This window comes from Orcinus orca, chromosome 17 (assembly GCF_937001465.1).
Source record: "Orcinus orca chromosome 17, mOrcOrc1.1, whole genome shotgun sequence".
NCBI classification, from domain to species: Eukaryota; Metazoa; Chordata; class Mammalia; order Artiodactyla; family Delphinidae; genus Orcinus; species Orcinus orca.
The window spans coordinates 1,837,973-1,863,834 of NC_064575.1; the positions used below are offsets into that span (position 1 = coordinate 1,837,973).

At 41.4% G+C, this 25,862-nt stretch overlaps 1 protein-coding gene across 2 annotated transcripts in view; it reads left to right on the top strand.

Annotated features, from left to right (window-relative positions):
* The window catches only part of SNTG1 (syntrophin gamma 1), a 473,934-nt gene that overhangs the window by 406,106 nt on the left and 41,966 nt on the right, over positions 1–25,862 (top strand). For both annotated transcript variants that reach the window (XM_004275023.3, XM_049700609.1), the window contains 2 exons: positions 6,899–7,015; positions 8,237–8,308. In XM_004275023.3, coding sequence (XP_004275071.1) covers positions 6,899–7,015; positions 8,237–8,308 — 189 coding nt within the window. The remainder of the gene's footprint in view (positions 1–6,898; positions 7,016–8,236; positions 8,309–25,862) is intronic.

Genomic DNA, 25,862 nt, shown 5'->3' on the forward strand with positions numbered 1-25,862 from the left:
TGAAATTCAACAATAAGAAAACAAACAATTTAACTTAAAAGTGGGCCAAAGACATTAATAGATACCTTACCAAAGAAGATATACAGATGGCAAGTAAACATGAAAATATGGCCCCCATCAGATGTCATCAGGAAAATGCAAACTAAAACAACGAGATACCACTACACACCCATTACAATGGCCAAATCCAGAGCACCGACAGCACCGAATGCTGGTGAGGATGTGAAGCCACAGGAACTCTAATCCACTGCTGGTGGGGAGGCAAATGGTGCGGCCACTTTGGAAGACAGTTTGCTTGTGTCTTACAAAACTAAGTATACTTTTACCATACATTTCAGCAATCACACTTCATGGTATTTACCTAAATTAGTTGAAAACCTATGTCCACACAAAAAGCTGTGCTTTGCTGTGTACAGCACTTTTATCCTGATGGCCCAAACTTGAAAGCAACCAAGTTGGTCTTCTGTGGGTGAAAGGATAAGTAACCTGTGCTCCATCCAGACAGTGGGTTGCTATTCAGTGATAAAATGAAACTAGCCATCCAGCCATGAAAGACATGGATGAAACTTAGATATGTATCACTAAGTGAAGGAAGTCAATCTGAAAAAGCTACATACTGTTTGCTTCTAACTATCTGCCATTCTGGAAAAAGCAAAATTATGGAGAGAGTAAAAAGATCATCAGTTTCTAGGGGTTGAGTAGGGAGGGATGAAAAGGCTGAGCACAAGAGGTTTAGGGCAGTGAAATTATTCTGTACGACACCATAGTGGTAGATACATGTCCCTACACATTGTTAAAACCTACAGAATGTACAACACCAAGAGCAAACCTTAATGTAAAGCATGGACTTCGGACGATAATGTGTGTCTACGTAGGATCAGCAGTTGTAACAAATGTGCCGTCCGGTGGGGGGATGCTAATAGTGGGCGGAGGCGCAGAGGCTGTAGGTATCAGGGCAGGAGGTCTGCAGGAAGTCTCTGTCCCGTCCACTCAATAATGCTGTGAACCTAAAACTGCTCTAAAAATTAAAGTCTATTTCAAACAAGAAAAAATAATGTACAATAAAATGATCAAAATTTAAAGAATAAAATGTTGCTGTGCAGCACAGGCTTCATGTATTGGGTGTATTTTCACAAGTAGCTTAAAAAAGTTTATGCAAATCAAAACGTGCAGTGAGATATCACCTCACACTTGTTATAATGGCTAAAATCAAAAGATAAGAGGTAAGTATTGATGAGGGTGTGGAGAAGAGGGAACCCTCCTACACTGTTGGTGGGAATGTAAACGGGTGCAGACACTCTGGTAGACAGTATGGAGGTTCCTCAGAAAAACTAAAAATAGAGCTACCATGTGATCCAGCAATGCCACATCTGGGTATATTTTCAAAGGAAATGAAAACAGGATCTTGAAGAGATATCTTCCCACCCATATCATTGTGGTGTTATTTACAATAGCCAAGATATTGAAACAAACTGTTAATAGATGAATGGATAAAGGAGATGTGAGTTTATATATATATATATATATATACACACACACACACACACACATATACATATGTACACACATATATATGGAATATTATTTAGCCATGAGAATGAAGGAAATCCTGCCATGGATGAAGCTTGAGGGCATTATGCTAAAAGAGAAAGATAAATAATGCACCGTATCACTTATATGTGGAATAAAAAAAAATAAAGTCAAGCTCCTAGAAATATAGGGTAGAAAATGATTTCCAGCAGCTGGGGGGGTGAAGGAAACGGGGAGAGATTGGTATAAGGGTGCAAACTTTCATGTATAAGATAAACAAGATCTGAGGACCTAATGTATACATGGTGACTATGGTTGATAACACAGTATTGTATATCTAAAATTTGCTAAGAGATTAGAATTTAAATGTCCTCACCAAACATATATATATGTGTGTGTGTGTGTGTGTGTGTGTGTGTGTGTATACACATACATATATAAGTAAATATGGGAGTTGATGGATATGTTGATTAACTAGATGGGAAGCACTCTTTGACAATATATGTGTATATTAAATCACTTTAATAGTTTACATTTTTTTATATCCCTTCCTAGCAGGGGTATAGGGCTTTGGGGAACATATAGGAAGGAATGGGTAAGGGTATGTTTGTTCAATTTGTATTCTAATGACTCTGTGAATGCTCATCTTAGGCCTTCCCTGATACCCCCATTACTTTACAGCTCTTGTGACTGGGTGTGCCTGATCTCGTGTTCATTACTGAGTAGGTGGCATCAGTGTTGACTAAGAACTCTACAGGCTTTCCCCCATGTCCAGTGTCAGCCAGGGCTCCTTGAGGGTCAGTCAGAGCGCCCGCCTAGGAGCCTCTGGGCTCCATAATTCACCACCTGTTCAAACCATGTGCCTTGGAGGGTAGTGGCCAGGATCTGCCGTTTCCATCCCCCTGCGGGGTCTGTGAGGGATTCTCCCTTCCAGTGCCCCTTTTGTTTGGGGGTAGGCCATTAGGGTGCATTCTGCAGAATTGGAAGTTTTCTGGGTATCATCCGCAACCCGAACACATTTAACCTTCCTGTGTAGTACACCCTGGCCCCAACACCGGCTGCGAGATAGAGAAAGTTGGCCCGTCAATGGGTCTCTCAATTATAACACCATTATTTTATTACCCAGATTTTATTTTTATTTCCTGGGAATTGTTAATGGGCTTTGCTGGTGACACTTTGCAGTTTGAATTTTTTAAATATTACTTGTCTTGGTTACTGAGTGTTTTTGGTACATTCAAGTAGAATGTCTCATTTGCCTTGCCCTGGTTCTTATTTTACATTTTTATTGGTCAATTTATACCTCAATAAAGCTGAAAAAATAGGCAAGTCTTCGAAATATTTATCTGAAAAGTGTGTGATACGTGGTTGGCAGTTCGCTTGTCATTTCATAGGTATAGGAAACTATTTTCTTTTAATTCTACTTGTTTCTAAAACATTCTGTTTGAAATATCCTTATGCCTATATTGCTCATTTGTTTCTTTTTTTAAAATAAGATTAAGTGACACAGTTTTTCTTTAGAGTTATTATTTGCTGTGACAAGTGTAGGATGAACGTTCTGAAAATGCATTATGTCTCAACCATATGATCATTTCACAGGAGTCAAGGTAATGATGAGGAACAGCAGGTGCCTTTTGGTCTTTCTGCAGAACTGAGAACAACCCTTTTCTTTGGCATAGAAAGTGATCAGGTCGGTCTTTGGCCTGGAGAACAAGCATGAAGAAATATCCCTTGCAGATCCGATAATCCCATTTTTATTAGTTACATCCTGAGCTCATTCCTCCAAGCTACACTCAGTTCAAACTAATAAAATTGTATTTAATGATAATTCTTGAAAAATATCAATATATCATCCTTAATATTTCAGCTTCCAGCAAATTATAGATGTGGGAAGAGACAGCAAACTCAAAGTTCAGTCTTAGGAAGCTCAAATATTTCCTTCTCATGATTATGTAGACCACTTCAATCTCTTTTTTCCTCTTGCCAATGCAGAGAAGTCATAAACACAGAGAAACTGTAAGTTTTATCAAATTGAATTAAAATGAAAGACTGACTTAATTGAGAAATAATATAATGATTAAGTTGATATAATTCATAACTAAAATTTTATATCATTGCAATGGCCCCAGAATGACAGGGCGATTTAACCCTGTCATTCGTTGGAACACTTTCTTCCTATAAAACTCACAAAACTCTATAATTTTTAATGAGTTTGTTATAAAACCGTTATTAATAATACACAGTGTGTGCTATTTTAAAAATGGGATTTTATAAACTGTAATACATGTATAGAAAGTTCATAAAACATAGATGTACCGCTTGATTATCCAAAAGCCAAACCCCTGTGTAACCACAGTCTGGGTCAGGAAAAGTGGCTTGTTCCAGCTTAGATCGTGTCTCGCCCTCTGTATTCTTCCCCATGCACAGCTGGCTTCTAGAGTAACTACTGTTCTGACCGTTTGTCATCTTTACTGAAGTACTTTTTATTCCAACCAAGAATGCATTCCAAAACACGACTATAGTTTGTCTTAATCAAATCATATATATATATATATATATATATTTGATATAGGTTTTATATATATGTGTGTGTGTATATATATATATATATGATATAGGTTTTATATATATGTGTGTGTGTGTATATATATATATATATGATTATATATCTCCTTCTTTTATTCAACACTGTGTTCTGTGAGGTTCACTTCCGTTGTTCCATGTAACTATAACGTACTCATTCTCCTTGCTGTATACTGTTCCTTTATGATATCACAATTTGTTACTATATTCATCTGCAGAATGTATCGTAGGGTACATGGTTTATTTTAAGCCATTTGTACATGGCTGGAACTAAGCATAATGTTACAAGGAACATCCTTGCCATGTGCCTCGGGGCACAGGTATACACACTGGGTTGAGTTTATATTAGAAGTGAAGGATCAAAGCCTCACCAGCTGTCAGAAATACATAATGGTTTAAAACTGTGATGGTTTCAGGTCTTCCATTTAAGCATCCAATTTATTTTGAACTGATTTTTTATACTGTGTAAGATAAAAGTCCAATTTCATTCTTCTGCAGGTGGATATTAAGTTTTCCCAACACCATTTACTGAAGAGACTATCCATCCCCCATTGTGTGTTCTTGGCACCTTTGTCAAAGATTTGTGGACCATATATGTATGCACGGGTTTATTTCTGCATTTTCTACTCTGTTCCATTGGTCTACATCTGCTTTTAGACCAGTATCTTACTCCTTTGGTGATTGCTATTTTGTAATACATTTTAAAATCAGCACATGAAATACCTCCAGGTTGTTCTTCTTACTCAGCATTGATGTGGCTATTCAGGGTCTTTTGTGGTACCCTGTGAATTTTAGGATGACCTTCCTACGTCTGTAAAGAAAGCCGTATGGATTTTGATAGGGATTGCATTGCATTGGTAGGTCACTTTGGATTATGGATATCTTAAAATACTAATTCTTCTAGTTCATGAACACAGATGTCTTTTTATTTACCTGTATCTTTAATTCCCTTCGTTAATGCTTTATAATTTTCAGTGTACAAGTGTTTCACCTCTTTGGTTAAGTTTATTCCTAAGTGTTTTATCCCTTTGTTGTTATTGTGAATGAGATTGTTTTCTTAATTTCCTTCAAAGACTTGTGAATGAACTCCTTCAAATAAAGTTAAAAATAGCTAAAGGGAACAAAATTAAGGACCAACGTGCAAACCTAGATAGTAATGGAATAACTAAATTTAAAAAGAAATGAGGGCTTCCCTGGTGGCGCAGTGGTTGGGAGTCCACCTGCCGATGCAGGGGACACGGGTTCGTGCCCCGGTCCGGAAGGATCCCTTGTGCCACGGAGCAGCTGGGCCCGTGAGCCACGGCCGCTGAGCCTGCACATCCGGAGCCTGTGCTCCACAACGGGAGAGGCCACAACAGTGAGAGGCCCGTGAGCCGCAAAAAAATAAAAAAACAAAAAAAACAAGGGGTTAATAACCTCACCCATTTAGAAAAAAGAAAAAAATAAAAAGAAATGAAAGCAAGGAAAAACTTTGAATCACATTTTAAAGCAGGTAAAATGTTTCCAAAGTTTAAAAATAGCATTTCTATGTTTTTTTCCATTTCATTACCTAGTGTGTTCCATATATTTGTCATAAAAGATCTTAGCAAATGTTTTGAATAATCTGCTCAGTATTGTGTTTCTTTGAGGATTAAATCTGCTTTTGAAGGAAAAAGAAAAAAAGCAACTGTTTCTCTACAATATGATAGCAAGATAGACCATGTCTACTGGGTCTAGTGTTAATAGTCATTAATACCCACAAAGTTGTCTTTATGTTGCAAACAGGGACCAGTACAACATGTTTATTTAACATTTTTGCTTCTTCCTGTCTAACTGCTATGTTTATTATCCAGATTATACAGCTGTCCCTTGGTACCTGCAGAGGACTGTTTCCAAAACCAAACCCTGCAGATGCTCAAGTGCCACAAACCCCCTCCCACATCCGCGGTTCCAATTTGCAAATTCAGACGACCGCGGATTGTGTGCTGTGTTTACAGTCCGCAGCTGGTTGAATCTGTCAGTGCGGAACGCTTGAATACTCAGGGCCGAATGTAATATATTAATTGTCACCATAAAGTAAGACATTCACACTTTCTAAAGCAAAAGAACCTCAACCTAATTGTTGCTGAGGCAACAAACAGCACAATAGATATGTACAGTCTGCTTCCGGATAATTTTATATGTGATTCTGAGCTAATGGTAACACAACATTGAACTGCATTAACGTCCCTGTAATATTTCTCAGGTTGAGGACGACTTACGTGTAAATAGGAAGGTGTTTTGTTGGGGGGTTTTTTCCCCATGGAAAGCAAACAGAAAGTTAGACTAGTGGTATACTGTAAGTCAAAATATTTCTCTTCTCTGAATATATTTGTCAGTTGAAAGAAAGCAGTGCCCAGTTGCTATGACTTTCAGCCTTAATCCACCAGTATAAATATAGATACATAACATTATCTTAAATTTGGGTTAGCCCTATTAATTCATGAAAAAAATAATAATTTTGCTGCGTATGAAATTCTAGGCTGGTTGTTGTTCTCATTTTATACATTGAAGTTTATGTTCCATGATACTCTGGCTTTCATTCTTTCTCTTGAGAAATCAGTTATCAACGTAATTGTTGGTTCCGTGAAGGTAACGTTTGTTTCTTGATAAACATTGATGGAAACATAAAATCTTAATATACTTTTTGCATCAATTAAACTGATAATTTTATGAGAAAATTAAAATACCACAAAAGATACCAGAAAACCACACAAGCCACCTGAAATGCGGCTTTTTTGACCGGTCGTCGTGTTCCGCTTCCTTGCAGATTGTCTACATGGGCTGGTGTGAAACGCGGGAACAAGGTCCCCTGCAGGACAGCGCGTACTCGCCGGCGTTCCTAGCCCTGCGGGGCTCGTGTCTTTATAAGTTTCTGGCACCTCCAGTAAGTGTTTCTGTTCAACATTCCTTATTTTTCCCATATTATCACAACAGAGTGACATCAGCTTAACAATAACAAATGATATGTTACCAATATATTTCGAAAATAAGATACAGAGAAAAATAGAAAACAGTCCAAATGCTTCTGAGAATTTCTTGCTAAAGATATAAGTTCTGGCATTAAACATTGGCTTTATAATCCTTGAAAAACCTAGAAGGCATTTCTGTGTCGACATTTATGACAGGCTAATATGTTTATCTATATGGCACAGGTCTGTCTAAGTCAAATCAGTGGTGTTTGTGATAATCTGTTACATCCCGTATCTCGTCATCAGGCTTCGTGTTAAATACGTATGGCGATCTGCTGCACCTGAGGCCTTGCTTTTGGAAACATGTACTTTACACAACAGTAGATTCTCATGAATATTTATTGACTATAAATATTAAGCCAGACCACTCACTTACAGGTCTAATACCACAGAGGGTCCTGGCGGGATCAGGTTAGACTTGCTGTAATTTCGAATATCTATGTCTACACAAAGTTCAAATCACCCGGAAGACGGGAAAAAAACATAAATATTTATACCTTTTACATTATTCCTACTCTGAATAATTTCTTATGACTGGACAGACTAATACGTGTTTCAGACACAAACAAGTGAAACAGCTTCACTGTGGTGTTTGGTGTTTCACGATGTTCAGAACATGGTGTGACTTCCTGATGTAAACTGTATCTTTCTTAAAGATCAAAGCCAGCGTGGATATGGTATCTAGTATTCTTTGCATGTAACAGGTGGTAAATGGAGAAAAAACTATGACATGTGTGAAATATGAACACTTAGTATTTTCCATTTACAGTTACCCAAAATATTGGCTATATTCCCCATATAAAAAAATGAATCCCACCCCCAAAAAACAACACTTAGTATTTATGTAGAGAGAATGCACACACTACTTAAAACACATCAAGACACTGAGCAAAGGTAAATTGTTGCTTATAATATAAAACATCTGCTGAAAGAGGGAGAGAAATGGTGTGAAACTTAGGAGAAAGGAAACAGAAACATTGTTGAAGGTCAAGGGCGTCTAGGAGGAGAACCTCACAACTTAGAGATGGCCTAGAGCACATGTGAAGCTCCAGGTGTCCACCATAGTGTATAATAAAGAGAAAAGCAGGGGCCATCTTTCTAAAACAAATGATGTATTAGTTTCTCATCTTTTCAAGGTGACCACGTGGGACTGGACCCGAGCAGAGAAAACGTTTTCAGTTTATGAGATTATGTGCAAGGTTCTCAAGGTAGGACCAGCAAGCATTGATGATCATAATGGCTTTTCCTCGGCCAGGAGGGGTTCTGGGCTAATAGGCAGTTCATGAAAACAAGTGATGCATGGATATGAAGGAAAATACAAGGTAAAGACAAAGAAAAGAAAAACACGTGTGAGAAAAGGTAGAGTGAAGAGAAATGCTCGGCTTCGATAATTCTGAAGCAGATTCCGAGGTTCCTCCATGTGGGGGGGCAGTGGAAACAGGAGGAAGCTTGTCAGGGGTCCTTTGAGGATGAAGTAGAAAGTCAACTGGAAATAGTCTGAGTTTAAACCACAATTATTACCATAGTCCTATTTGCTGTGTAAAGTACAGGAGAGAAAGATTTGGATAAGACTTGGAATTAGAAAATACAGAAAATATAAAGGTATATGCAAAGAAAGGTATGTTTAAAATATGTTTAAATCCCATCGTTAGGTTGTCTCTCTGGGTGTGGAAACGAATATATAATTGTCATAAATCTGTTAAATTTCTGTGCTGTACACGGGATTGTTGCAATGGAAAGTCATTGAGAATTCTGTAAAATTCCAAACAGTTTTTGTGGCCATTTTTAAGAATCAAAATGGGAATGATTTATAAAACCTAAATAATAATCTCGTCCCTTTCCAATCTGGGGTCTGTAGGGTTGGAAGTACTGCAGATTGATATTAAATCCGAGTTAAGGTTGACCTTGTTTGTGTAACCAAGGAGAACCAAGTTCCTTGTGTTTTACGTCAGTTACTTCTCTTCCAGTTAAAGAATCAGCGGAGTAGAAAATGCTGGAACATTTACAACATAATGAATAGAATCAAAAGTGTGTGAAGGCAGGGAGACAAAGAAAATATGATTACCTCCAAAGTGTTCATAATTTTTTCTTCCGTCCAGAAGAATCCTAGATTAAAGCTGACATTCACAAGAGCACAAGAGCTAAATAAAAACAGGTCATTGCTTGCACCTCGCTGTGGATGGTTTTGGTTCTATTGTGGGACTATCGGTGGTGGAAAAACTCTAATACCCTTGAGTTTACTGTCAGCAAAGCAGTTCTGGCAACTCCTAAAAGATGTGGCAGCATCTGAAGGAAAGGAGGTCGCACCCAGCTCCCAAGTAACTACCAAAGTAGCTAATGACATAGCTTCCTAATGGGATTTTATTTTTTTACCAAAAAAAGAACTAGTGAAATTAAAAAGAAAGAATGAAAGGGATAAAGGAATAAAGGAAGGCAGGAGGGAAGGAAGGAAGGAAAGAAGGGAGGGAGAGAAAGAAAAGATAAAGAAACCCAGAAATTAACTACCCTAACAGTTTATTTGTCCACACCCTATCCATACATTAATATAACTTTTTCATAATAGTAATCCAGCCTGCATTTCTATACTGTTGTTTAGTCTTAAATTATTTCCAAGTAGCTACCTGGTCTTTATTTTGAACTTTCAAAAATAATGCAGTCTCTAAGGGCAAGTTTAAAGGAGAGACTAAGAATTATGCCCGGCTCCATATAAACACTCATTATTTTATTTCTTTTTAAAAATTATTTGTGCGAAGTTAGAATTTGGTTTGAATCTGCTTTTTCATATAATATGACTTGAGATTTTTATGTCAGTTAAGATTCTTCAAAATATATGACTTATTGTTTTATTTTATCTGATCATGTGGCCGTACTTTTTGGCCAGTACCTGAGTTTTGCCGTTTAGATACCTCCGCATTTGTTCTATCACACATATCACAACTGTCATCCTTTGATTTATTTAACAGATCATTGTTGAGTGTTGCTACTTACCAGGTTGTCGGCTAAGCACCGAATAGCTGGAGACAAACGCAGAAACAGCCCTGCTTTCATTGAGCTTACATTTTTCTTAGAGTGACACACGTTTGGTTAAAGAGGCCCAAAAAAAAAAAAAAACAACCCAGCGAAGAATTGATCTTTGCCCACAAACTTTTGTTAACTTCCGAAGTACTTCCTTTAATCTAAATTCTGAATTTTGAACATCCTGGGTGGAAATATCCTGATGTGGTCAAGAGGCTAGGTTTACGTGTCTAAATTGTCTCTAGAAGAGCCATAATAATTTATACTGCTACCGTCAGTATCCGAAAGTGCCCACGTGTTAGCACTCTGCCCAGAGTAAAATCAAACAGCCCGTCTCACTGGTCTTCCCACACAAAATTTGCTATAAGCCCATTAGTTGCTTTGGGAGAATTTTTACCTAGGTTATGAGGCCTGGAGATAATATTTTCAGATACTGATTAGTACATGTCTACTGTCACTTGTATGTATATAGGAAAGCTCTCTTCGTGAGGGCAGCGGGCACGTTCCGTGCTTCCTGGATTTACACTTGACATACGGCGTTATCGGTTGAGGACTGTCTTTCACAAAGGGAAACGTCACGTAGCACAAGAACAGAGGCATGGACGCAAGGCTCAGTGTGAAATGGGTTCTTTTCCTGCAGGCAGATCAGTGCTGGAGGAGGAGCCCAGACTCCGATGGCTGGGTCTGGGGAGCGAGTTGAAGGGGCCCCTTGTGTAACTCAGTCACCCGTCCCACCACGTAACAGTCCTGTGCAGCTGGGCGAGGGGCAGGCTTCTCTCTCCAGAAAGGAGTCCCTCACATAAGGCACATTTCATTGATCTGGACCACGGAACATCTGGCCTCGGACCACTAATCAGGAAAACCCACTCTCTTCTGACCCAAAGCTACACCCGTAACAACAAAAATGAAGCAGTAATAGTTACCCAGAATATATAGTTCATGTGCAGTGCCAGGTATTGTTCTAAGTGCTTATATAGTAATATATTTAATCTTTACAACACTGTGAGGCAGTTCCTATTATTCCCGTTTTACAGATATGGAAACAGAGGCAAAGAATGTTTAAATAAATAACTCAAGGTCACACAGCCGGTGAAGTTCAGACCTACAGATGTGAATCTGGCAGGCTGTCTAAAATCTGTGCCCATCAACTTGTACTCTGGCTTCTTTCTCTCTCGGTATAAGCGTTGATAAATAGGAAAGAAACGCCAATGAGAAAGCCAGCCCGGCAACAAGGGGGAGAGCAAGGGTTCGGAATAAGGCACGTGGCAGTAAGTGGCGACTCTCACTTCCATGTGTTGTTGCCCTTTGCCGATGTGTCGGGCTCTGTGGACTTGACCTCTTCATCTGTTCAGTGGGGCGAAGAAAGCACAGGTTGTTGTGAAGATTAGCAGTTCGTTCATTGGTTTGTGAATGCGTTTTTATTTATGAATTCATTTATCAAATATTCGTTGAGTATCATTCATGTGCCGATCGCCCCACTGGGTACCAGGGATTCAGCACAACTGTAGAGGGGCCGGAGCTCACAGAAAGCCCAGCTCATGAGGGGATTTAGGTCCCTTGGAGGGAGGCCTTAAACAGACTGAAATGTAGATGCTCATTAAAGGACTCGGCTGAGGAGGACGCGTTGCGGTTATAGGGTTAGGAGTCCGGTGATACGGCGGGGAGGGGGCATCCCGGGCTCAGCAGGGCACGTGTGAGCGCGCCCAGGTGTGCGAGGAGTGTGTGTCCTTCGCCACAGCTAAAAATGCTCAGCACCGCGGTGATGTGCTTGGGTTGGAGGTCTGCGCTGGTGTTCGGGTGCGAAGACGAGAATGAGGACTGTGAACCTTATCTGAAGGACGAAGGAGAGGCCCGTTAGGAGGGCGAGCGCGAGCCGCGGCAGAGCCGGCCGCCCGGTCTCCACCGTGAGATGGGCCGGGCTCCGCGGAGGAGGCGGTCCCAGGGCTGCGGCGGAGATCCGGGCCGGAGAGGACCAGTGCCCGGAAGGGCGCGGGCGGGGCCGGGGGCGGGAGGGTCGGGCGGCGGAAGACGTCACAAAGGAGCCGCTCCGGTCGCCGTCCCCCCCGGGTCAGCCACGTGCTGCGGAGGCCGTCCCCGCCCACTGCTCTTGCCCGTCGGACTTACTGCAGAGCGACTGCCCCAGCTCTGACCGAGCAGTGCAGCCGGACAGAGCTGGAGAAAGACACCACGCCTTTAATTCTGCCTCACACTCGCGCTGGAGTGTTTCCGTGGTCCGTCCTCTGGCCTTATCCAGCAGGACGGAGGTTAAAGCTCCTTCCTTTCTCGCAACGTCAGCACACACTTCGCACTCCCCGGGGGTGACCCTACCGCCTCCTTACGAAGTCCTCAGCCAGCGGGGTTACTGCGGCCCCCGGCAGGCCTGTCCTGACGGCCCGTCCCCGCTCTTACCTAAGGCAGACCGCTCCCCGGCAGTAGATCTCATCCCCTCTGCGCCCCGGGCACCCCAGCGTTTCCACCCTGACGGCCCCGATGCACACGTGCTCCCTGACCTCGGCCCTGAGCTCTGAGCGTTCAACAGTGTGCACATCTGACTACTGACGTGTCCAGATGCGACATGTCTCAGACTTAGGACTGGACAATCGGAGGGGAACCCAAACAGTACGGAGATAAGAGAAAAATGGAAAAAACCAAAAACTAGAATTCTGTTGTTTTTTGCAGAACCAGGAAGAAGGAGGGCCGGTCAGCAGATATTTTCTAGAAAGTGGCAAAGCCAGTGGCCTAGACAATGAACTGAGGCCACACTCAGGCCGCACTGGACATACTTCACCATAAAGGCCCTCGGGTAGGGGTGTCAATCCCCAGGGGTGTCCAGATGTCAGGGAACCTGTCACTTAGTCAGTTTGGGGGCCTCACTAATAAAAAGATTGCAGAAGTAGGAATATAAAATTAGTCACAAAAGTGAACATTTAGAATGAGGAGAAACCACGAGTCACTGGGCCAGTGTCACCTGCCCCCGGAGGACACCCCCGTGTCCCTGTGACCAGGATCTCATCCTACAGCTGGACTTAGGAGTTCAAGTCCAGTGGTCAGATTCTTCCTGGTGAGAGAAGGACAGGCCCTGCCCGAATGATGTGGAAGCAATTACAATAGTAATTGTCCCGCCAACCATCACACGAGGAGACACACGGGGAGCAGGGAGTGGAGACCGACGTCATCCAAAGTGGTTGACTCGTGTGCTGATGTTTGCAGAAACACTTGTCTTTCAGGTTCTGCAAGGGAGACCATCTTAGTAAAAAAGACGTGTCTCTGCATTTTCCGAACATATTTGTAGCCCTTTTCTTTTTTTAAGTAACAGTTTTTCTTAGAAGGTTTATTGATTGTTTTGCATTTTATACCTCATTTTAAAATGATTCCAGTTCTTGGTTTTTTAATGTATTGCTTTAAAATGTGTAATCACTTCCTAAAATCCAAGCTTCTTAAAATATGTTTTAATTTTGTTTCCTCCAATAATAGAACTAAATGTCCCTGATTCTTTTAGTCTCTTCACCGACTGCAAACTCAAGGAGCCTTGCTGCTCTCGGTGAGGACCTAGGCTCCCCTGACTGAGCTCGGGCTGTTGGAGCCCCAGCAGCAGATCAAAGCAAGAGTGACTTTGTCCGGAACACCCAGCCCCCTGTTCACAGCCTGCTTCCTTTCTTAATGCAATGGTGATCACCATTGATAAAAATGTGATTTTATCTTTTATTTTTGTTATCTTAGTAACATGTTCTTGGATTTATTAATATGCTAGCATGTACCCACTCTTCTGTTAGGGCTCCATAAACGCACAACTGTTACATAAAGTACTTATTTCTGTTTTTCCGAAACATCTTTCAAGTCCCAGAGTGCTAATTACTTATATCTCATTTTTAAAGATTTGTTTTATTGACCTATTTACACTCTTGAAAGCTCAAAGGCATCATTTCTTTTCCTTCTGGAAGTTCTCACCATTTCCCTTTGTCCTTATATAGTGACACACACATCCATATCATTTTTACATGATTATTTTTTCCTTAAGTTATACCATTTGCATTACATTTTCTGTGTCAGGTGTGAACAAAACACTGATGTGTCAAATGTTTTAAATAATTGTACATGATTTCTGTGACTGATCTGATGATTCCTCAAGTGTTTCTTTGTCCTTTTAGTTATAAAAAGTACAACCTTACAGTGTTTTCATGAAGCTTCCAAAGCAATTCAAGGTCCTTTTTTCAAACAAACAAATATCTCTTAGGAAAAGGACGTGTTAATAAAAGGATTCAGTTGCTTCTTCTCATGAAGGACTTAATGCACAAAAGATATTTAATCTTGCTTTCCAAATAAACCAAAATCCTCTCTCTTTCTCGATATCTAAGTGTCTAGGGGGCATTCCTTACCCATGTAAGTGGGTCTAAGAGCAAGATATTTATGAATTATTACAACTTCATGTTGCAGAATTCCCTTCCCCTTCATTCTGCGTTAGAAGCACAGCCTGACTATCATTCTGAAAATAAGCACTGGGGAGCAATGCTTTTTAAAATCTCAATATTTTAGGCTTCCCTGGTGGCACAGTGGTTGAGAGTCCGCCTGCCGGTACAGGGGATGCGGGTTCATGCCCCGGTCCGAGAAGATCCCACATGCCGCGGAGTGGCTGGGCCCGTGAGCCGTGTCCACTGAGCCTGCGTGTCTGGAGCCTGTGCTCCACAACGGGAGAGGCCACAGCAGTGAGAGGCCCACGTACCGCAAAAAAAAAAAAAAAAAAAAAACTTAATATTTTAATGTACTCCACTAATTTTAATAAAATATGACAGTATAACTATGTTAGGAAAACCTTCCTAGAATATTCTAAATAAAAATTTATATAATATAAAATATGAATAAATTGAATATTTTTGAAGTATTTAAAATAAGTGACAACTTATCTCTATATGAATTGTCTGGTTAGTAAAATTTTGTGTGGGCAGTTAGTAGAACATAGACTTTGTGTAGGAGAAAGCTAGGAAATTAGTTTTGTTGCCCAAATCAATTTGGTGCCAATCTCAAGGATTCATCCCTTAAGAAGAGGATTACTTGTAATCCTCTACTCAGTTCAAACTCCTTCCTTCAGGTCTATTTTAAGTTTTTCCATAATCTTTTCAGACTTAAGACTTTTGGATTTCTGTTTACAGAAAGTTTCTGCCTTGCAAATTTCCAATTGTATGAAATGTTAAAACTGTTTGACCTTCCAAAAGCTTATATTACTGTTTTTAAAAGTGAAAATACAGTTTTAATACTGAAGATGTGGTACACGTATCAATGGAATATTACTCAGCCATAAAAAGGAACGAAATTGGGTCATTTGCAGAGACGTGGATGGACCTAGAGACTGTGATACAGAGTGAAGTAACTCAGAAAGAGAAAAAACAAATATCATATATTAATGCATATATGTGGAACCTAGAAAAATGGTACAGATGAACTGGTTTGCGGGGCAGAAATAGAGACGCAGATGTAGAGAACAAACGTATGGACACCAAGGGGGGGAAAGTGGTTGGGGGGTGGTGGTGGGATGAACTGGGAGACTGGGATTGACATGTGTACCCTGATGTGTATAAGGTGGATGACTAATAAGAGCCTGCTGTATAAAAAAATAAATAAAATTTTTAAAAAACTGAAGGAAACCAGATGTCAGACCCTTGAAGAAAAGTGTTGAAATCTCCTTCAAACTGGTCTAGAATACCTTATTTATTTATTTATTTATTTTATTTTACTTTTTGGCTGCATTGGGTCTTTGTTGCAGTGCGCCAGCTTCTCACTGCGGTGGCCTCTCTTGTTGCAGAGCATGGGCTCTAGGCTCACAGGCTTCAGTAGTTGTGGCGAGCAGGCTCAGCAGTTGTGGCTCGCGGGCTCTAGAGCGCAGGCTCGGTAGTTGTGGCACACGAGCTTAGTTGCTCCGCGGCATGTGGGATCTTCCCGGTCCAGGGCTCGAACCCGTGACCCCGGCGTTGGCAGGCGGATTCTTAACGACCATGCCACCAGCGAAGTCCCTTTTGTTTTTTAATGATGCAGTGGCATAGAGAGTTTGCAGTACCAGTTTTCAATCACATCACTTCGTTTTTATTAATAATAACTATACTTTTACTGTTACACATTACTTTATCAAGAAAAGTATTCTTGTTATTTTGCTAGCTGTTTCTTTAGAATGCCATCAACTTCTGTGGTTGACAGTGTTTCTTACAGAAGCTCAGCAGCACACACTGTGCACTGCCCACCTCGTCTTACTCATCCTTTGCATATTTTAAAGAGTTGAATAGATCAGGCCCATTGCTCACCATCCCAAAAAGTGAAGATTAGAGGAACCCTAGGTGACAACTACTCGAGTGCTGTGTAGAAGTTGCACATGAGGATCCCACCTTCTGGAACCTTGCTGCTCCGTCCTGCCAGCCTGTCATGGTTACCCTGAGTGTGTCGAGACACACTGTTAGAGATGGACTTTGGAGCGGGTTAGGTTTTCTCGTTGTTTAATACATGCACGAACCTCATTGATTAAATTTAACTTATGTGATTAGATTTCATTACTTGTTTCTTCCGCTTTCAGTTTGGCAGCTTTAAAATTGTTCTATCTCATCTGTAAGGAAAAGAGTCTCTCTGGCTCTGAAATATCCAAAATATTTTCAATTAACGTATTTTTCTAAATAACAAAATTAGAACAGTTAAATTCTACATTTGGGATTACATCTATCAATCAGTTGGATCTTGTCAAAATCAACTGTGTTCCTAATTTAAAAAAAACTATTTATTGAGAAAATTCTTCATCGAGTTTCAATTTGTCATGGCCAACAAAATATCATTGAGAGGAAAATAATGCACTCCTGTGAGATGTTTTCTTTTCCGAGGATATACGTAGCTGTAGTTACAGAGGTGTGTGTGTGTGTGTGTGTGTAGTTTTGTGATTTGGAAATATTCGTTATGATGTTTTGGAAGTAATAGCTAGCCTTTTGACATATTTTTGTTTTATCAAAACATGGAATAAAGTTCAGTTTTGCTTTAGAGTTACTGTAGTTATTCTCTTCCTGTATCATTGTTCGTTTGGAAGAGCAAATGTACTTAATAGGAACTAAGACAATTCTTAGCAATAGATTTATGGTTACTCTTATCCCATTAGATAATTTTACTACTTTCTTCTTTGTTTCCCTACAGTGTGTTTGTACTTCAGCCGTCCATCACGTACCACATGTTTCTGTTCAGTTTCTAAATACCATACTAACGTGATTACCAGGTTAGCTGGTTGAGGGAAAGAGCAGGCGTGTGTACAGTAGGAATCAGCAGCAGGTTGCCTGGGCTCGACTTCTGGTAAATCTCTGATAAATTACTTAGCTATCTTTATTTCAGAATTCTCACCATTATGTCAGGAATTATAATTATAGCTACCTTCTGGGTTGTTGGTTTGAAGAAGTAAGCTAAGAAAGGGTACTTCATAAGCGCTGGATAAATGTTAGGGATTTCTGTCTCTGAATTGCTCTTGAAATGTGTGTCACCCTAAAGTGGCATCGGTCATGTCCTCCAAGGTGGTTCCTCTACTTTTATCCCATTTCGTGAATGATACGACCTTCTGGCAAATGTAAAGGGCTAGATGTGTTTTTCCTTAGTCCAAATAAGTATTGAATGATGTGTCCCTTCCGTCCCTGGAATCAGAGGACAGTCTTTTGAGCAAGTCCTGGAAATGAAGTGACTGGACTCACGTCTCTGGGATGAGATCACTGTGACTCTTCAAGGTCACCTTTCCCTGGTGTGATATCAGCTCTGTGACAACCACACACATCACAGAAAGAGAACTCAGGCCCCAGAGACCAGAGACAAGGCTATCATTCAATGGCAGGTCTTTCTGGTACCACGTCCCAAGTGGAAGCCACGCACGGACGCCTCCATCCCAGCGGTGGGAGCCTCTGAGGAGTCATTCCCGGGACCTCTTGCTGCACAGCCAGCAGCAGAGGTGGGAACGCAAGCCTGGCTGGTTGACCCCAGGTGCTTCTCTTTCTCCACTGCCCTCCATTAGGGGACTTTCTTTGAGCATATAATTGTCTCCATCATTGAAATTCCTACAACTCACACATCCACCTGCTTAGCTGTGCACCAGAGGGAGGAGGGAGCAGGCGTGCACGCTGCTTCTGCAGAAGGGGTGCTTGTGTAACAGGCAATTTCATCTTAAAGACTTGCTTATTCTGGGGCTTCCCTGGTGGCGCAGTGGTTAAGAATCTGCCTGCCAATGCAGGGGACACGGGTTCGAGCCCTGGTCCAGGAAGATCCCACATGCCACAGAGCAACTAAGCCCGTGCGCCACAACTACTGAGCCTGCGCTCTAGAGCCCACAAGCCACAACTACTGAGCCCGCGAGCCACAACTACTGAAGCCCACACGCCTAGAGCCTGTACTTCACAACAAGAGAAGCCACCGCAATGAGAAGCCCGTGCACCGCAACGAAGAGTAGCCCCCACTCGCCACAAGTAGAGAAAGCCCACGCGCAGCAATGAATACCCAACGCAGCCAAAAATAAATAAATAAATAAAGTAAAATAAATTAAAAAAAAAAAGACTTGCTTAATCTACCGATTCAAGCACCATGAACCCAACAGTCTTCTCCTGATGTGCTCACATAGAATGTGCACATCATGTCAGGGATCCTGGTATAACCAGATCTTAATGGGCTTGGGCTTCTTGACTTGGGGGACAAAAAGCTGGTGAACGAAGGTTGGTGAACACACGGTGTAAAATTACGTGATTGTGTTCCAAGCACTGCAAAGAGACTCAGTTTCCTCACCGGACTGTGAGATGTTGCCCTTACGGGGCTCCAGAGCCAGCCCCTCTCTCTGCTGGGCGAGGCTCGAGGCCCACGAGCACTGGAAGGTGAAGGAGAGCGGCAGAGGCGGACACGGGCAGAGGACGGCAGTCGCTCTGTCCACCACTTCCGCCCACGCCCCCCAGCCCGCCTCTCGGGCTTGTCTCCCTTTGTTCACCAGCCTTCCGTTTGACCTCTGGTCCTCGCGGGCAGCACCCCGGGCCCTGGTCACACGGAAGCAAAGGCTGCAACACAGCAGGGAGACTGAAGGCGCGTGCTCACAGCTCCGCCCGACTTGGTCCCCCTGACAGCAGATGCCCTGCAGTGGAGAGACCTCCCATCTGCACTGGGTTTCCGTCCGAAGGACCCTAAGGACAGGACATGCACACACAGTATGATAAAATTCAACACATATTTAAGCGTCATTCTGTTTGGTTTATCTTCTCCCCTATACTGCTGTTTTTCTGGGGAAGTGCTTTCAAATACACAGAAGTCATAGCTAGCCATCTAAACAAAAGAGAAATTGACACAGAATGTATTTATTAATTGATCTGATAATTTGGGAGCTAATACAATACATGCTGTATAATCACTTGTAACGCGTAAACTAAGATTTCATCAAATTTGATTGCAGAAATTAAACTTATTTTGGACAGAAGAGTACCTGTATGCTTTGTATTTATGTAAAATCAGAGTTATAAACGTCCTGTGATTGTATTTTATTTGTGTAGGAACATAAAGTGAGTCAGTGAACATTATAAAGCATATAGGTTTTTAAAAGTCAGTCATGGAAAAGAATTACATACAAAAGGAGAGAAGGGTATTTTCATTCCAGCTGTAAGTGATGGCTCTGAGTTGTACCGTGCTCAATTATTTTTATAATGTCTATTTTCCAACAATGTTATGTATATTAAAGCATATTTCATTAGTGTATATATGTGTGTATGTATGCGGCATTTTATATAGTTTTAAATTATTCATTGTTATATATACTTATGTATACCACATAACCTATTTTCTATTCAACAGAAATGTGTAAAAATGACAATACTCTTATTTTTGTATGCATGAAAGGAAACTTATTCTTGAAATATGTTGGTTTTTTTTTTTTTTTTTTTTTTTTTTTTTGCGGTACGCGGGCCTCTCACTGGTGTGGCCTCTCCCGTTGCGGAGCACAGGCTCCGGACGCGCAGGCTCAGCGGCCATGGCTCACGGGCCCAGCCGCTCCGCGGCATATGAGATCCTCCCGGACCGGGGCACGAACCCATGGCCCCTGCATCGGCAGGTGGACTCTCAACCACTGCGCCACCAGGGAAGCCCTTGAAATATGTTTTGATGGTTGTACTACTAGGTAGAAAAATGGGCGAGTACCCAAAGTGACTCAGAAGGATCCAATACAGCTAACGTTCCTTCATGGAACCTCACTTTCTTCCCAATCAATTGCCGATCGCATTGCTTTCGATGCCATTTGTACACCAATAATTATGAACCTATTCAGAGCTCTGCCCTGCAACCCACCTCATGTCTTTATTGCCAGCTGGACGCTCCATGTGGGCGTCTGACCCACATCTCCCAGGGGACGTGCCCCTGCTCCAGACACCCCCTCGCCGGCGGCCTGACCCACCCGCCATTCACGTCCAAGAACTCAGGCACCGACCTCCAGTCTGTCTGTCACACCTGGCACCTCAGCAGATGCATCCCACCCGTCTCCACGACGCCATCACCCTCGCGCCTCCCCACGTTAGTCTTACCGTTTCTCACGCATCTTCCTGCCTTAAAACTTGCCCCCCTTAGCGTTCAGTTCGAAGCAAAGCAAGATCCAGAGTTTTCAGGCACCTGCAGGGGGCCGCGGCCCGGACCACCACCCTCTGCACAGCCACCCGCCGCCCACCCCACTTCCTCCGTCCTGCGCTGGCTCACGGCAGCCCTCCCAGATATCCCAAATACTAGTTTACTCTCTCCCTTCATGCCTGCCCTCAAATGTCCTCCTTGAAGAGCCCTTTCTTATCATTCTGTATAAATGGCATGGCCCCTGGGGCTGGCGCCCCGCAAAGCGCTAACAGGCTTTCCCGACATCTGACCTGTTAGGAATAAGCATTTCCTTGTTTGCGCTCTGATTTGTCTCATCCCCGCTCAAAACAAGTCTCCGTGAGACAGAGGTGCTCAGTGCTTGGACTGCACACCACAGCAGTGCTTGGCACACAGCAGGCGTGCAGAACTTTCCTGGGTGAACATCAGCTGAGCACCCACCATGGGCCCTGGACTGGGCCAAGATAAAATACTTTCTGAGGTTGCAGGGGGTATGTGCAATCTTGAACGCCACCCGAAAATGTTTCCACAGTTGAAAGTTATTATTACTTGTTTAAAAAGAAGTATCACTAGAAAAAAGAGACGAAAAGACAGCATCTAATGGTCCTGGATGTAAACAGCATTCAGTTTTATCCTGAGTTGTTCTTTAGCAAATGACCCAGGAGCCAGGCCAGAGATGATACCATCTATATCATGAGTACTAATTGGGCACTTTGGCCCCCAGACCTCCCCTTCATCGGACAAAATGTGCAGGATTAATTGAACACATTTTATGAGAGGCTTGCTGGCCAGATACCACTTCTCACAATTATCTTCACTTTTTAAATCTCCACAGACACGGCTCTCAAACAGGATCCTGGGGTACATAAACAGAGGTGTGATTTTAGGTGACACAAGGAACCCCCTTTATGTCTCATGCCAGTCAGATCCGGACGAGTCCATCCTGGCTAGCTGGCATCTGTTACTACTCGAGGGATTAGGAAAAAGTTGCTAAGTTTCAGTGGAGAGCTACTAAGGTCATTAAATAGCTAAGGCACGGTACCCCCGAGGAAAGGTAAAATAGTTCGCTTCACTTGGTTTCATAAAGAGAAAGCCGAAAGGTGGCTTGATAATTGTCCTCAAGGATACAAAAGGTTACTTTTTAAGAAGTGGTGACCACTTGTTTTCAATCGCATCTGAAGAGAGATTAAGAATAAATTAGTGTACGCTGCAGTGTGAGGGATCCTGTTTTCAGGAAAGGAAAATTAGGAGATTGAAGAACAGTCTTCACATACCAAGTATTAAAGGCTGAGAATTAGAGTTTCATTCTTTGGAAATACTTACAGGTGGCACTGTTTGGATTATTTCTTAAAGGCAGGACCAAATGACCAGCCACAATTCCTCCTGACCCTTAATGTCCACATCTGTAGGAACAACTAGTACGTTTCTCAGACGCCCCACACTGGACAGCCTGTTCTCCTAAAAGCCATCTGGTCTTTGGATTTCAAAGCATGGATTTGAGGATTTTTTTTTTAGTATGATGTAATTATCCTCAGAACTAGAATATTAGGATTGAAATCTGAAAGATGAATCTCGTAACTATTAACTAAAACCATTCATCGCCATAGGCGATATGGAAAGTCAACCCTGAATACTATTGTAAGAAATTAGTGTTATTGTTTTATGTGTCTCTGGTTGGTTTGTTTTCTGGTGCTAGTTGTGCCAATTTATCGTAGTGACGCTTCTATTTGTTTCAATAATAATGTCTTTGGGAAAATGCTGATATCAATCAATAATGAAAACTGATTAAAGGATATTAAATAAGAAGTCAAAAATGCAAAGCAGATACAAAGGTAAAAGTTTCTTTTAATAATTATATTTTGTTTATATGCCATATACTTTTTAAACGCATTACCATATAAGAAAGCACTCTTCCCTTTGAAGGTACACAGCATTTTTCTACATGGCCTGGTTGGCTTTACTGAAACTCTTCTTTTTTTTAAGTAGGGTTTTCCTTTCTGTTTCCTGTCAAAAGCTAAAGCTAGCACATATTAAGCTAGTGAAGGAGCGTAAGCCAGGCTGTGTGGATAGACTGAAACACGGGGATCCTTATCAAGGCTGTGACAGAGGGTGGGTTACAGTACAGGGCCTCAGCTGGGTCAGTATATCCCACAGCCCCCGCCTAGAGCCCTGGACAAACAGCCTTGGCTTTGCTCAGAGATTAGTGTAGTTGTGTGTGAATCAGGTAAATTCCATGCCAGATGGGACACTGCTAGGGAGAAAGTTATTCTCTTAAACTATCACTCTCCTAGGGTCCTGGCGGAATGCATTCCAAACTCACTTTTCTAAGCCACTCCCCCCCATAGATTTCTGAAACTAAGAATTCTAATCTTAGAACATGTGTTCTAATGCCAACAGTAAAAAAAATTGTGAATGGCAGGTATATATTTTTTAACGTCTTTATTGGAGTATATTGCTTTATAACGGTGTGTTAGTTTCTGCTTTATAACAAAGTGAATCAGCTATACATATACCTATATCCCTATATCCCCTCCTTCTTGCATCTCCCTCCCACCCCTCTATGTGGCCACAAAGCACCAAGCAGATCTCCCTGTGCTATGTGGCTCCTTCCCACTAGTGTTCGACTTTACATTTGGTAGTGTATATATGTCCATGCCACTCTCTCACTTCACCCCAGCTTACCCTTCCCCCTCCCTGTGTCCTCAAGTCCGTTCTCTACATCTGCGTATTTATTCCTGTCCTGCCCCTAGGTTCATCAGAACTTTTTTTTTTTTTTAGATTCCATATATATGTGTTAGCATACAGTATTTGTTTTTCTCTTTCTGACTTACTTCACTCTGTATGACAGACTCTCACTCCATCTACCTCACTACAAATAACTCAATTTTTTCTTTTTATGGCTGAGTAATATTCCATCGTATATATGTGCCACATCTTCTTTATCCATTCATCTGTCGATGGACACTTAGGTTGCTTCCAGGTCCTGGCTTTTGTAAAGAGAACTGCAATGAACATTGTGGTACATGACTCTTTTTGAATTATAGTTTTCTCAGGGTATATGCCCAGTAGTGGGATTGCTGGGTCGTATGCTAGTTCTATTTTTAGTTTTTTTAAGGAACCTCCATACTGTTCTGCATAGTGGCTATATGAATTTACAGTCCCACCAACAGTGCAAGAGGGTTCCTTTTTCCCCACACCCTCTCCAGCATTTATTGTTTGTAGATTTTTTGATGATGGCCATTCTGACCGGTGTGAGATGATACCTCACTGTAGTCTTGATTTGCATTTCTCTAATGGTTAGTGATGCTGAACATCCTTTCATGTGTTTGTTGGCAATCTGTGTATCTTCTTTGGAGAAATGTCTATTCAGGTCTTCTGCCCATTTTTGGATTGGGTTGTTTGTTTTTTTGATATTGAGCTGAATGAGCTGCTTGTAAATTTTGGAGATTAATCCTTTGTTAGTTGCTTCACTTGCAAATGTCTCTCCCATTCTGAAGGTTGTCTTTTGGTCTTGTTTATGGTTTCCTTTGCTGTGCAAAAGCTTTTAAGTTTCATTAGGTCCCATTTGTTTATTTTTGTTTTTATTTCCATTTCTCTAGGAGGTAGGAGGTGGTTCAAAAAGGATCTTGCTGTGATTTATGTCATAGAGTGTTCTGCCTATGTTTTCTTCTAAGAGTTTGATAGTGTCTGGCCTTACATTTAGGTCTTTCATCCATTTTGAGTTTATTTTTGTGTATGGTGTTAGGGAGTGTTCTAATTTCATTCTTTTATATGTACCTGTCCAGTTTTCCCAGCACCACGTATTGAAGAGGCTGTCTTTTCTCTGTTGTATATTCTTGCCTCCTTTATCAAAGATAAGGTGACCATATGTGCATGGGTTTATCTCTGGGCTTTCTATCCTATTCCATTGATCTATATTTCTGTTTTTGTGCCAGTACCATACTGTCTTGATTACTGTAGCTTTGTAGTATAGTCTGAAGTCAGGGAGCCTGATTCCTCCAGCTCCATTTTTCTTTCTCAAGATTGCATTGGCTATTCAGGGTCTTTTGTGCTTCCATACAAATTTTGAAGTGTTTTGTTCTAGTTCTGTGAAAAATGCCATTGATAGTTTGATAGGGATTGCATGGAATCTGTAGATTGCTTTGGGTAGTATAGTCATTTTCACAATGTTGATTCTTCCAATCCAAGAATATGGTATATCTCTCCATCTGTTGGTATCATCTTTAATTTCTTTCATCAGTGTCTTATAGTTTTCTGCATACAGGTCTTTTGTCTCCTTAGGTAGGTTTATTCCTAGGTATTTTATTCTTTTTGTTGCAGTAGTAGATGGGAGTGTTTCCTTAATTTCTCTTTCAGATTTTTCATCATTAGTGTATAGGAATGCAAGAGATTTCTGTGTGTTAATTCTGTGTCTTGGTACTTTACCAAATTCATTGATTAGTTCTAGTAGTTTTCTGGTAGCATATTTAGGATCCTTTATGTATAGTATCATGTCATCTTCAAACAGTGACAGTTTTACTTCTTGTTTTCTGATTTGGATTCCTTCTATTTATTTTTCTTCTCTGATTGCTATGGCTAAAACTTCCAAAACTATGTTGAATAATAGTGGTGAGAGGGGGCAGCCTTGTCTTGTCCCTGATCTTAGTGGAAATGGTTTCAGTTTTTCACCATTGAGAACAATGTTGCCTGTGGGTTTGTTATATATGGCCTTTATTATGTTGAGGTAACTTCCCTCTATGCCTACCTTCTGGAGGGTTTTTATCATAAATGCGTGTTGAATTTTGTAAAAAGCTTTTTCTGCATCTATTGAGTTGATCATGTTTTTTATTCTTCAATTTGTTAATATGGTGTATCACATTGATTGATTTGCATATATTGAAGAATCCTTGCATTCCTGGGATAAACCCCACTTGATCATGATATATGATCCTTTTAATGTGCTGTTGGATTCTGTTTGCTAGTATTTTTTTGAGGATTTTTGCATCTATGTTCATCAGTGATATTGGCCTGTAGGTTTCTTTCTTTGTGACATCTCTGTCTGGTTTTGGTATCAGGGGGATGTTAGCCTTGTAGAATGAGTTTTGGAGTGTTCCTCCCTCTGCTATTTTTTGGAAGAGTTTGAGAAAGATGGGTGTTAGCTCTTCG